Source organism: Kryptolebias marmoratus, linkage group LG10, assembly GCF_001649575.2.
Source record: "Kryptolebias marmoratus isolate JLee-2015 linkage group LG10, ASM164957v2, whole genome shotgun sequence".
Taxonomy (NCBI): Eukaryota; Metazoa; Chordata; class Actinopteri; order Cyprinodontiformes; family Rivulidae; genus Kryptolebias; species Kryptolebias marmoratus.
This window is the reverse complement of record NC_051439.1, coordinates 18,002,936-18,016,779: the sequence shown is the minus strand read 5'-3', so window position 1 is coordinate 18,016,779 and position 13,844 is coordinate 18,002,936. Positions and strand designations below refer to the sequence as shown.

Below are 13,844 nucleotides of genomic sequence, written 5' to 3'. Positions count from 1 at the left end.
TTTTCAGGCCTTTGACTTTGCCTGCCAGAGTGAGTCTATCTGATGATGCAAATGATCTACTGTGACTCAGGGTAAAACTTTATATAACCACGTTATCCTGAAACCAGTTCACACTCTTGTCAGCTAAATACTCTTTACAGCTGCCTGTTTAAATTGCAGACTTGCAATGTTGTTGTTAGGGTTACTTCTAAGCTTCTTGAGTGTATTTCACTCTCATTCAGGACACGATACTGGTCTGCATGTGCACTCTCCTGGGGACATCATCATTGGAGGACTTTTTCCTATTCACTTGAAAACTAACAGAAGCGAAATACCTGGAAACATCTTCTGCAGCGAGTAAGTCCCTTTCCATTCTAGTAACAGCACAAACACAATTGGAATTTAATCTTGACTGTCAATTTTTAAACAGCTATAATTTCCAAATGTTTCTGCGCACTCAAGTGATGATATACGCCATTGAAGAAATAAACCAGCGCACGCCAAGACTGCTACCCAACATCACTCTAGGATATGATATATATGATACTTGTGGCGATGTCAGCCTTGCTATCAAAGCCACTCTGCAGCTGATAAAGAATCAGTCAGAACTTCAGAGCTGTCTACTACCTGACCACATCAATTCATCTTTACCTAAACCCCAAACAAAAGTGGTGATTGGTGAGAGGTACTCTGAAGTATCCACAGCTGTTGCACGGATTCTCGCTCTACCATCAGTTACCCAGGTTTGTCTTTGTTGCATTTTCATTTAGTTATGATAGGCACTCAAAATGCAACAACAATTTAAATATACTGTATATTTACTGGGGGTGCAGTGGTCAGTGCTGTTGCCTTTGAGCAAGAAGGTGGCAGGTTCGACTCTCTACGTTTTTGTGTGGCGTTTGCACGTGGGTTAACTGGTAACTCTAAACTGTGAGAGTTTAAATGGTTGTTTGTCTCGTTTGTTTCTGTGACGGACTTGTGACCTGTCCAGGGTGTGCCTCGCCTCTTGCACAGTGACTGCTGAATGTAGGCAGCAGCTGGAAAAATAAATGTTCAAAAATTAATAAAAGCATATTTATCATGATTTTTTATTTGTTTATTTTTCAGATTAGTTATGCATCAACAAGTGAGTTGCTCAGCAAGAAATTCAAGTTCCCCACTTTTTTCCGGACTGTTCCCAGTGATGAATTTCAAACAAAAGCCATTTATGAGCTGGTGAAGGAGTTTAACTGGAAAACAGTGGCCATTGTGGGAAGTGATGATGAGTATGGGAAGTATGGAAGCAATCGGCTTCAGTACATCTTCAGTAAAAGTGATGTCTGTGTTGATTTTGTTGAGATTCTGTCTGGTGACTTCCTTGAAAGCAGTTCTGACACCAATGAAATATTAATGGATCTGAAAGATAAAATTGATGACTCTTTAGCTGAGGCTATCATCATGTTCACCAAAGGCACCTTTGTTGAAGCAATCTTGAAGGCTGTGATTGAAAACAACATGAACAGAACCTGGATTGCAAGTGATTCCTGGTCCATCTCTGCTAAACTCTCTACGATGCCTGGGATTGAAAAGATTGGTCAGGTTTTTGGATTCACCTTTAAGAGGAACGAGGTGCCTGGTTTTAGAGACCTGGTTCGCTCAATGTTCAACGGAAGTGAGAACGACCTACTTGAATATCACCTGAGTCATTATCCACTTTGCTCAGATGACCCTGAGGAGATAATAGAATGTAACCTCTCCATGGAGTGTTCTGACCCAAAGTGCTTGGCTAAATTTGTTGACCAGGATCAATCTTACAGCATCTATTTGGCCGTGCAGGTCATCGCTGAGGGTCTCAGACGCTTACTGAAATGTGACATCCACAGCTGTGAACGCACTGAGTTTACAGCTTTTGAGGTAAGTAAAGATACTATATTTTCCTAACATAAACTGTGTTGTTATTTTTCTTTAGCTGAAATTTCACAAATCTTAGATATTAGTTGTAACTTAGTTAAAGTTTCTCAGACAAAAGTTTTGCACTCTGGTCATTGGCCAAACTACCTGGTTATATAATTGATGACAGTCCTGTTTTCATTGAACATTTCACAATTTTTTCCTGCTGGGATTGGATAATTACAGCTTTATGTATCGGTTCAAATGGAGCTATTAGTTTTCTTAGTGTAACATTAGTGTCACATTTTAATTAAGCAACAACAATCTGCTGAGCATGTTAGAAAGATTGTTGTACAAGAAAACATTGTGAATTTACATTAATATGCTTTCTGTTTATATTTGTGTTCACAGCTTTTAAAGGAAATCCAGAACACCAACATCACTGTAAACACCACAAACATATACTTCAACAATGGAGACCCCAGTTTAGGATATGATATCGTGTACTGGAACAAATCTGAGACCAATAAGGGCATGAAAATAGAACCCATCGGAGAATACTGGCCCAGCAGAAACATCTCACTTCCAGATGATCTCACTGCAAAGATAAAAACTGTGAAGGTGAGATGAAAATGCACATAAATTCATATATATAATTTAAATTCAGTTTAATTTATTTACTATGTGCTAATTAAAATATGCCTTTTACAGGTGTCTGTTTTCAACTGCTCCAAAATATGTCTACCAGGAAATTGGTTGAAAGTCAAAGGAGAAAAATGTTGCTTTGAATGTGTTAAGTGTCCTGAAAGACAGGTTTCAAATGGTCAGTGTTTCATTGTTTGGTTAGATACTTTGTCCATTACACTTGTAATCAAACAATTTAATGGCATCCTTTATTCAAGAAATGGGCTAATTTATTACTGGAACAACTGGTGGAGAAGGTTTGACTTAGTTTGTTTAGTTTAAATATTGATAGGGACCTCCCTTTAAAAGTAACCTTGTTGCAAATTAAACTGAAATTGTTTTATCACATGTAACATTAGAAGTGGCAATAAAACACAAATCTCTCAAAGAATTAAATAAAATTAGTAAAATCTAAAGAATCTAAAGTAAAGAACAGACAGATAAATAAAAATAGGTAAAAAAAAAATTAAAACAAATAACAGTAACTGAGAGCTACATGATTGTATTTATTTCTATAGTTGAAGTGAAAGTAGCATTTTTTTTAAGGAATGCATGTCGCCTGCTGCCTTGCAAAGCAAAGTTTTAAACAGAGACCTTCTGTGATCTGTTAGCACGTGTGATAGGGATGACTCTCAGCTACTACCACATCAGGTTTTAACTCAGTATCTATAAAACAGCCTGAATTATAGACTTTTTTCTAAAATTATAATTGGGGTTATCAGTTGTACATCCAGAGCAGTTTAAATCATGTACATTAGGATTTATCACCAGTGGCCGTGAAAAGTGAGCAATCAAGTAATTGCCTGTGTCGATGTGTGTTTGTACAGTAAGTTGTCTTTTTGTGTCTACTTTCACAGGTACAAAGTGTGAGGACTGTGGAGAACGGATGTATGCGTCTGAAATCGGAGATAAGTGCTTTAATAAAACTGATGATTTTCTCTTCTGGACAGATCCCGCCTCCATCCTTCTGAGTGTTTTTACATGCCTTGCAATAATCATTATGATTGCATTTGGTATTGTGATCAGACTGAACTGTCACACTCCTGTTGTAAAGGCAGTTGGAGGCTGTGCGTGTTTCTTTGAGCTCCTTTCCCTGCTGTTCAACTCCTGCCTTACCTTCACCTTCCTGGGAAAACCCACAAAGTACTCCTGTGTGGGGATTCCCCTCTTTGGTTATGGTTTTTCCGTGTGCATGGCCTGCATTTTGGCAAACTTGCTTCAGATTATGTTAGGCTTTAACTTCGATGTGAGGGTTAGGACCTGGATTAAGAGGCTCCATCAGCCGATAGCTGTGATTGTAATCATCTCTGGGATCCAGCTGGCTGTGTCACTGACATGGCTGATTCTATTTTTACCAAGTCCAACTGAGATGGAGGATACTAAAACCATCTTGCACTCCTGTGGCATGAACAATCAGTTTGAAAAGTTTTTTGCAGCCACAGTCTCCTACAATGCTTTCTTGGGCTTTATTTGTTTCCTCTTTGCATTCAAAAGTAAACAGCTGCCAGATTTGTACAAAAATGCATCATTAATCACTGTCAGCATGGTGCTGTTTTTGATCGTATGGATCATCTTCCTCCCATTGTTTCTCACTTTGGAGGGAAGGTATAAACCAGTTATTAGTGCTGCAGCAATTCTTATTTCCACCTACAGTGTCCTCAGCTGTCATTTGGCCCCTAAGTGTTACATTATAGTGTTCAGGAAGGAGCTTAATAATCAGAACGCCATTTCTGAGTACATCAGGAAGCATTATGAGCAGAAAGGCATTACTGTGGGTAAAAAATCATAATAGACATATGTCTAAAATATTCCTGGTAACAGATATCGACAAAATGATCACAAAAAAAAACTTCTGTAAATTTATGGTTACTTATTTCCAAACTATTGTGGGTTCAGTTTACATCTTTCATCCTTCCTGTAATTTTTCCAGATAGCAGCAAATGTGATTTATCAACATGGAAAAGTAATATATGACAACTAGCGTACACACACTGATGTCATGAGTGCAGGAAAATGTTGCACTGAGGAAATTCAGTTCCTGTACAGCTGTAAGAAAAATTTGGTCTGATTTGCCTTTAAGACGCCAAAATCGTTTGCAGTAAGTGTTGGATTACAGCAAAGTTGTTCTTTGTCACAGATGCTGTTCATCATTCTTATAAACAGAATTTCTGGTGTGGCATTACTTAAAGATTGCTGCACACTATGAAAACTAATCCAGATCAAACAAACTGGGGCAATTTTGTTTGCAGGACTTGGCAAAAATCCCCAAAACCAAAAGTGCCAAATTTACAACATAATTTCCTTAGAGGCTCTGAAAAAGGACCCCTATTAAATATTGACTTTAAGAATAACTACTCTTCACTTCTTTTCCTCTTATTAGTTGTTTGTTTGTTTGTATTTTTTCTTATTTGGAGACATTTGGTAGAAAATGTTGAATACGATTGTTTCTATTTGACCTGAAGAGGCTGTGGTGACAAATAAATTAGATTTGTTTGTCCTTTATTATTTTTTATTGAATCTTCTTTATATATGTATATTATGTATTGTTGTAAAAGATTTTTTCACTATTTTTTTGTTCCTGCTGTGTATAATGTGTGTAATACTTATGTGCTGATATAGCTGCCTCTTTTCATGTTTTTTTTCCCATTTTAATACATTAGTTGAAAAAAGTAAACAAATATAAACAATGTTCTTACAAGTAAAATGATATTTCTTGAGAATTGTTACATTATAAATAACTGCATCATGTGAATAAAATATATTGTTTAATAAATGTGCGGCTGATTCTTGATTTATTTTTTATTTTTTTGGCAGGATTATTCTAAATAATGTATTTTGTTTTCTAATAAAAAACAAGACTACCGATGCAAAAATATAAAACAGCTCTCTGTGAAAACAAAATCAGAGTTTATACTTTTATTTATCTATCTGCGTTGTGCAAAAGGCCATAAAGTCATAAAGCTGATGTTCAAGCCAGTGTTTATTTTAGCATCACTCACCAATCAGAGCTGTTCACCACTAGATGGGGCTGTGAGGTCTGCTTGTACAGTAATACTGACCTGTTAAATTCTCAAGAATTTGACTCAGCACTTACAAACAGAAAGTTTCATCAATCTACAACAAAATAAGAAAAAAATTTTAATACTTTCATTTATATACCAGCTTGTTGCCCTTGTTATCAAACCAGTTTATTGTTGAATTACTTTAACAACAAGCTGTATTCAGAGTATGGACAAACATAATTAAATTAACACTCAGACAGCTTCAGATAAATATGTTTTAGTTACCAAAGAATTCTAGAAAAGGTGCTTGACTGGGTGGGTTTTGGCATAAAGGAGGTCATATTAATATGGCAGATCAGTGTACATGTGTCAGACATATTACTGATTAGTCATCCTGTTTTAAAGGCACTTGCCTCAGTGAGAAAAAAAACTGCTTATCTGAAAAGGCAGTCAGACACAGGGACGTTTGTTTTCCAAACCAGTTTTTCAGCTGAACTCAGGCAATCGTGACATGAACAATGAAGTATACATGACGGAGGATGAATCCTTCTCTGTGAGCCATTCAAATCACTTTGAGACTTTCACGCCACTCCGCTGAGTCGAGGCTGTCCTTCCTAGTGTGTCTGTTTAACAATGTAAATGATCTACAGTCCGTCAGGGTAAACTTTTTACAGAGATGTTGTCCTGGAATCAGTTTACACACGTGTGAGCAAAATACTGCACACATACATCAGATCAAACTGCATGCGCAATGTTACTGCTAAAGTTACTTGTAACCTTTATGAGTGTATTTCACTCTCATTCAGAAAATAATACTGGTCTGCATGTATACTCGCCTGGGGACATCATCATTGGAGGACTTTTTCCTATTCACCTAATTCTCAAAAGAAACGAAATGCCCGAAGACTTCTTTTGTAGAAAGTAAGTATGACACCACATACATGACTCGACACGAATCCTAGATAGAGTTTAATCTCTCCTGTCGACTTTTACAGCTACAGTGTCCAAATGTTTCTGCGCACTCAAGGGATGATATACGCCATTGAAGAAATAAACCAACGTACTCCAAGACTGCTACCCAACATCACTCTAGGATATGATATATATGATACTTGTGGCGATGTCAGCCTTGCTATCAAAGCCACTCTGCAGCTGGTAAAGAATCAGTCAGAACTTCAGAGCTGTCTACTACCTGACCACATCAATTCATCTTTACCTAAACCCCAAACAAAAGTGGTGATTGGTGAGAGGTACTCTGAAGTATCCACAGCTGTTGCACGGATTCTCGCTCTACCATCAGTTACCCAGGTTTGTCTTTGCTGTGTTTCAGTCATTATTATTATTATTATTAATATTAGAATAGATGTTTTAACATGAAATACTGTATCAGTAAAACTAATCTGTCTTTAAATCTGCTGTTACATGCCTACTGTATTGTGATTTTTTTTTCTGTTTGTTTATTTTTTATTTTTCAGATTAGTTATGCATCAAGCAGCGAGGTTCTCAGCAAGAAATTCAAGTTCCCCACTTTTTTCCGGACCGTTCCCAGTGATGAATTTCAAACAAAAGCCATTTATGAGCTGGTGAAGGAGTTTAACTGGAAAACAGTGGCCATTGTGGGAAGTGATGATGAGTATGGGAAGTATGGAAGCAATCGGCTTCAGTACATCTTCAGTAAAAGTGATGTCTGTGTTGATTTTGTTGAGATTCTGTCTGGTGACTTCCTTGAAAGCAGTTCTGACACCAATGAAATATTAATGGATCTGAAAGATAAAATTGATGACTCTTTAGCTGAGGCTATCATCATGTTCACCAAAGGCACCTTTGTTGAAGCAATCTTGAAGGCTGTGATTGAAAACAACATGAACAGAACCTGGATTGCAAGTGATTCCTGGTCCATCTCTGCTAAACTCTCTACGATGCCTGGGATTGAAAAGATTGGTCAGGTTTTTGGATTCACCTTTAAGAGGAACGAGGTGCCTGGTTTTAGAGACCTGGTTCGCTCAATGTTCAACGGAAGTGAGAACGACCTACTTGAATATCACCTGAGTCATTATCCACTTTGCTCAGATGACCCTGAGGAGATAATAGAATGTAACCTCTCCATGGAGTGTTCTGACCCAAAGTGCTTGGCTAAATTTGTTGACCAGGATGAATCTTACAGCATCTATTTGGCCGTGCAGGTCATCGCTGAGGGTCTCAGACGCTTACTGAAATGTGACATCCACAGCTGTGAACGCACTGAGTTTACAGCTTTTGAGGTAATGATATTTCACTAAGAAGACTCTCGCTACTGTAATTTTTTATTTCTCATTTAAAATTATACTCTTAGACATTTGTTTTTGAAGCAAAAATGTAAAATTTACTATTTTGACATGTAATATGTGGAGCCACTAGCCAGGACTGTCCACTTTTGTTTTTGCCAATGATCACATCAGTTAGTTTTACTTACATTGTTTTTAAACCTGAAGGTCTTTGGAAATTTATATGCAACAAGTGCAGTTTGAAATGTATTTATTTGACTATATAAAGCTGGGGGGGGGGTTGCTGCATTTGATGGGAAATTAATCTAAGTTAGCAATTTGCATTTGGGTAATTGTCCAATAGAAATGACAACACTGTCAGTATTTATGTTTTGGACATGATTCCATGTTATTATCATTCACTCAAAAATGTCTGCTCTGGAAAATGTCTAAGGTTGGCAATTACAGTAATATATACAGTATAAATGAAAGTGGAGGTGTCACACATCTAAGTCTAACATTAGTGTCACATTTTACTAGAGCAACAACAATCTGTTTAAAAAACTGTATTGGAAAGGTTATTACCAAAACAAATTCATCATATATTAAATTGCTTTTTTTTTAATGCATTTATCTTTACAGCTTCTTGAGGAAATCCAGAAAGTCAACATCACTGTAAACACCACAAATTTGTACTTCAGAGATGGAGATCCCAGTTTAGGATATGATATTGTTTACTGGAACAAATCTAAGTCCAATCAGGGCATGAGAATAGAACCCATCGGAGAATACTGGCCAAATGAAACCATCACACTTCCAGAAGATCTCAGCAAAACGATGAAATCTATCAATGTAAGATGAAAATGTGTTGATATATTTAAACCTCAAAGTAATTTATAACTAACATGTTCCGATTCTGCTGTGTCTTTCAAAGGTGACTGTTTTTCAGTGCTACAAAACATGTAACCCAGGAGAAATGTTGACAAAGGAAAGTGGAGAGTGCTGCTTTAAATGTAAAAAGTGTTCGGCTAAACATTATTCACCTGGAAATGGTCAGTGTTGTAATATATACAGTTTTTTATATTTCCAGTTTGTACAAAACAATATAGAATATAGGATTAAAATAACATTTACAAGATTTGTTATTATGAAAAATCATAAAAAAGGATTAGATATAAGGCAATAAAATTCAGTAAAGAAAAATATACAATAATTGTATTTTATTAAATGCATGAAAAATATGAACATACAAAGTATATAGTAATTAGCAAAAAATAAATTACTTTTACTGCACGGAAAGGAATAAAGTGACACATAAGAAGTATAATTTTTTTATATTAACATCATAACAATAACATATTATTTTTTATCATTTTAGGTTCCAGTTTTGATATTATCTTATATGACGTGTTTTAATATTTAGTTTTTTTGTATTTTTACAGGTACAGAGTGTGTGCTCTGTGGAAAACATCAGTATCCATCTACGCTCAAAGATAAGTGCCTAAATAAAACTGTTGATTTTCTCTTCTGGACAGATCCTGCCTCCATCATTTTGGCTGTTTTTGCAGGCCTTATAATAATCATTGTCATTGTTTTTGCTGTTGTGATCAAACTCAACTGTAGCACCCCTGTTGTGAAGGCAACTGGAGGCTGCTTGTGTTTCTTGGAGCTCCTTTCTCTGCTGTTCAATGCCTGCCTTATCTTCAACTTCCCAGGAACTCCCAGAGACAGGTCCTGCGTGGGCATACCTCTGTTTTGTTTTGGTATTTCTCTGAGCTTGTCCTGCATTTTGGCTAACCTCCTCCAGATACAGAGGTCCTGGATTAAAAAGTGCAGTCAGTCGATACCTACGGTCATCATCTTTTCTGGGATCTCATTGTCTCTGACTGTATCATGGCTGACTATATTCCCACCAGGTGTTTCTGAGGACGAAGAAACTGAAACCATCTTGTACCAGTGTAGGATGAAAGAACAGCACTTTTTCTTTGCATCAATTGCCTACAACGCTTTCTTGGGCATCACTTGTTTACTCGTTGCATTCAAAAGTAAACAGTTGCCAGATCTGTACAAAAATGCATCATTAATCATTGTCAGCATGGGGCTGTTTTTGATCGTATGGATCATCTTCCTCCCACTGTTTCTCAGTTTGAAAGGGAAATACAAACACGCTATAGGAGCGGCAACCATCCTCATTTCTAGCTACAACATCCTTGGCTGTCATTTGGCGCCAAAGTGTTACATTATGTTGTTCAGGAAGGAGTTAAATAATGAGAATGCTGTTTCTGAGTACATCAGAAAGCATAATGAGCACAAGAGCTTGGCTGTGGTTAAATAATTATCATAGACACATTCCAAATTATTCCTGGTAAAAAAAACAAAAAAAGAAATCTGCAGAGCATTTCTGTTCTGCTGCACTTAAAAATCTGCTGTTTTAGATGTTGTAATGATTGAAGATCAAGTTTACATCCCTCACAAATAAAATAATGCTGAAAATAAACAGCTTCTAACAAACCACCCTGATGGAAAAGACTAATGACCTGTTGAGGGGTCTGCAATCATTACAATCTAAGAAAACTCATTTGAGCTGTAGCTGTAAAACCTACAATATACTGGTTAAAAATGACAGATGAAAAAAAAATAATTTAATGTAGGTTTGTTTGTTTTCTTTTTCAAAAGCAGGCCATTATTTCAATTTTTTACAGTGTAGCAATTTTGTTTATGTATGCAAAATTGCACTTTTTCCTCCCTGCAGTTTTGCTTAGTCATGCTTAGAAGTCTGTCATTTCTTGTGAATATTGGAGGCAGTTTGTACAGCAGCAGGAAGTTGGATAAACAAATAAGAGAACCAGCAAACAGCTTGTCAGAGAAACTGCTGACTTAAAATCATACAAGTGAAAATATATGTTTTATTCTCTAAAGCTTACAGAAAGAACAAGAAGCTGCGTTCATATTCCAGTACAGTTTGTTGATCATTTTTATTTTAATGTTTATCAAGCAACAAAACATTACAACTCATTTTGATTTCATATTCAATTTCTAAATAAATCAGCAAAGAAACTTTATTGTCGACATGTCGGGCTGTAAAATCTATCATCAGAATGTGTTTTGTTTATACAAGTCTAACTTTGGTCTGTTTTTTTCTTGCCACGTCATACCATTTTTTTTCTTTATCCGTGTTAAAACAAAAAGTTATTACTAACTTTATGTACATTTAACAGAGTCAGTTTAAAAAACTATTTAAAAAAGGAGCTCTCCAAAAACTGATAAATCTTACCATCCATCTAACTTATTCACCACCATCATCTGTATTTAAAAATACTTGTTTCTATATTCTATATTTTTCTAATCCCTCTATTAAACTGGGTAGAAATATGTTTCTATCTGCTGCTCATTCTACTTGAGCTTTGCACAGGTAGTTAATTTTAAAGATGTGAACATTTATACTAATTTAGAGACCAACCTGAGTGTGCAATGACTGGGAAAATCTATTTTCTGTTTGTTCAAATTCAGATTCTGTATTTTACTATATCTTCTTTTGTTTATGGTGATGTTGCTGACACAATGTTTACGTATTTTGTTGTGCTGTCTGTAGAATATGTGTCCAGTTGTACCATATTTTCTTATCAAGGTGCTTGTTTTCTTTTACCTGTTCTGTAGATTAATTCTTTTTTTTTTAAGTAATGTTCCTTGATGGAAAATACATTGTTTTTCAAAACTGCATGCATTGTACATAAATTAAAAATAGTAATAAATAAATATATTTCAAATAATTTTGCAGTTGTTTTAGTTATTTTTATTTATTTTTTGGATTACTCAAGAAACAAAACAGAATAAAATAAAACATAGCTGTCATTCCTTAAAGGAGCACATATTACTTACCGTCTGCATACCATAATTATCTCATGTTTGTTTAAGTCAGTTAGCTGTGGCAGCCATCTTGAATTGACCTGTCACCAAAACGATAATCAGTTAATCAGATAATCTCTGGATGTTCATCCAGTGATTAATTTCTAAATGTTTCTTTAAAATATTACTGCATTTTCAGAATCATATTTATTGACAAGTTTACAGAACAAGAATTAGTCCTTCAGAGTATCAAATTATTCTACAGGAAGTGAGATTTATACAGTTTATACTCTTGCGCCTCTCTGAGGTCAACATTTGTAATTGCAACATTGCTGTGAAGTAGTTCTCAGTGAAAAGTGAACCAAAGTTTATTCTGTTATCCTTTAAACTGTATATATCACTTTAGCTTGTTGCATAAAAGCTTATAGAGTTAAAACTGATACTGATGATCAGCATTGAAGGCCGGTGCTAATTTTACCAGCTGTCACCTCTCTGATCTGATCATGTAAAGCTCAACCACCCGATGGAGCTCCTGAAACATGTGATTTGTGGTGCTTGTAGTTTAAGCTTTATGTTTTCTTTAATTCCTTAAGATTTCTTATAATTATTATATCCTGTTTATGGCTTCTGTGTGAGGCAAACTCTGTCTAAAAAGACTTCACTCTACAAAGCCCAAAGATTTTATTTCTAATATTCTGTCACCGAGCTGCTCAGTGGAGCAGTCAGTTAGCACTGTTGCCTTACAGCAAGAAGATCTTGAGATTAACTAAGGAGCTTTTCCGCATGGAATTTCCATCTTTTCCCCGTGCATGCATGCGTTTTCTCTAGGTATTCTGTTTCCTCCCACACTTCAAAAACAAAGATGCATGCTAGGTTAATTGATGATTCTAAATTGACCCTACTTTTGAGTCTAAATGGTTGTTTTTCTGGATGTGACACTGTGATGGACAGGCGACATGTCCAGGGTGTCCCCTACCTTTGGCCTAATGACACCTGAAGATAGACAAAGGCTCCTCAAGACCCTGAACAGAAACAAGCGGGTAAAGAAAATAAGTATATGTATGTATAAATATGTATGTACTGTATGTATGTATGTATGTATGCTTTCAGGACATATGTACTTTTGTTCTGGTACCAGAAACCCCAGGATGGTTTGTGTTGTTATATGCTCTAGTAGGTGTTCTGATTGGAAATGAGGGACCTGCTCAATAACAGGCAGGTGGTCACATTGTTTTGGCTGATTCCATGTATTCAATATAAGACTTGTTCCTCCTGTTTTAAAGGCAGTTATCTCAGTGGGCAAAAATACCCTGAAAAGCTGGCAGATAAGGGACTGTTGTTTTCCAAACCAGTTTCTCAGCTGGATTTGGGTGATCGTGAAATGCACAAAGAATCACAGATAACAGTGCATGAATCCTTCTTTATTAGGCATTCAAATTACCTTGTGGTTTTCATGCCGGTCTGTCATTTATTGAGTCAGTTTTTCTAACAATGCAAATGATCTTCTGTAAATAACACTAGGAAAAATGCATGCAGAGGTTGTGGTGTGGAAACTGTTTGCACACTGAAGAGTCAACTGTAGCACACATTGATGTGACTGTAACCTTTATGAGTTCACTCTCACACAGAGAACAATACTGTTCTGCACATCCCCCCCACCACCACCACCACCAAAAAAAAAAGAATTTGGAGGACTTTTTTTCCATTCACTCAATTCTCAAAAGAGACTAAATTAAAACTTTATTCCTGCAAAATTTTATTTAAAAAATATTTAAATTCATTAATTTTGGTGGAACAAATGAAAAACATAATATATAATAATTACATTCTATCAAACAAATACCAATAAATAACATTTATAAATGTACAATGCAAATTTATAGTTTAGTTTAGGTTACCAGTTTAATACTGAGCTGCTGGAGTTTGCATGTTTTGCCTGTGCATGGGGATGTTTTCCAAGTACTGGGTTCAACTCCTGGCAAGGACTTTGAATGTTCTCACCATTCATGTGTGTGTGTTGGTACTTTGGTTTCCTTCCACAGACCAAAAATATGTATGTTACTTATGTTAATCAGTGATTCTAAGTTGACCCTAACTTTGAGTCTAAATGGTTGGTTTATGTTCTGGTAGCAGAAACCCGAGGAAGGCCTTTGCTGTTATATGTTTATGCTCTGGTAGGTCAAAGGTGGCTTGACGACACATCCGGACTTGTTCAATAACA

At 36.1% G+C, this 13,844-nt stretch overlaps 2 protein-coding genes across 2 annotated transcripts; both read left to right on the top strand.

The window, feature by feature from the left end:
- The first annotated feature begins 131 nt into the window (after positions 1–131).
- Positions 132–5,279, top strand: LOC108245079 (G-protein coupled receptor family C group 6 member A-like). The gene is made up of 6 exons (XM_037977725.1): positions 132–336; positions 410–722; positions 1,087–1,872; positions 2,260–2,469; positions 2,560–2,671; positions 3,390–5,279. Exons 1-6 carry the CDS (start codon positions 167–169, stop codon positions 4,319–4,321), a joined length of 2,523 nt encoding a protein of 840 aa, XP_037833653.1. The 5' UTR covers positions 132–166; the 3' UTR covers positions 4,322–5,279.
- Positions 5,280–6,138: 859 nt separating this feature from the next.
- LOC108245088 (G-protein coupled receptor family C group 6 member A-like) lies at positions 6,139–11,511 on the top strand. Its single transcript, XM_017431727.3, has 6 exons — positions 6,139–6,455; positions 6,530–6,842; positions 7,010–7,795; positions 8,420–8,629; positions 8,712–8,829; positions 9,220–11,511. Exons 1-6 carry the CDS (start codon positions 6,286–6,288, stop codon positions 10,110–10,112), a joined length of 2,490 nt encoding a protein of 829 aa, XP_017287216.1. The 5' UTR covers positions 6,139–6,285; the 3' UTR covers positions 10,113–11,511.
- Positions 11,512–13,844: the final 2,333 nt, after the last annotated feature.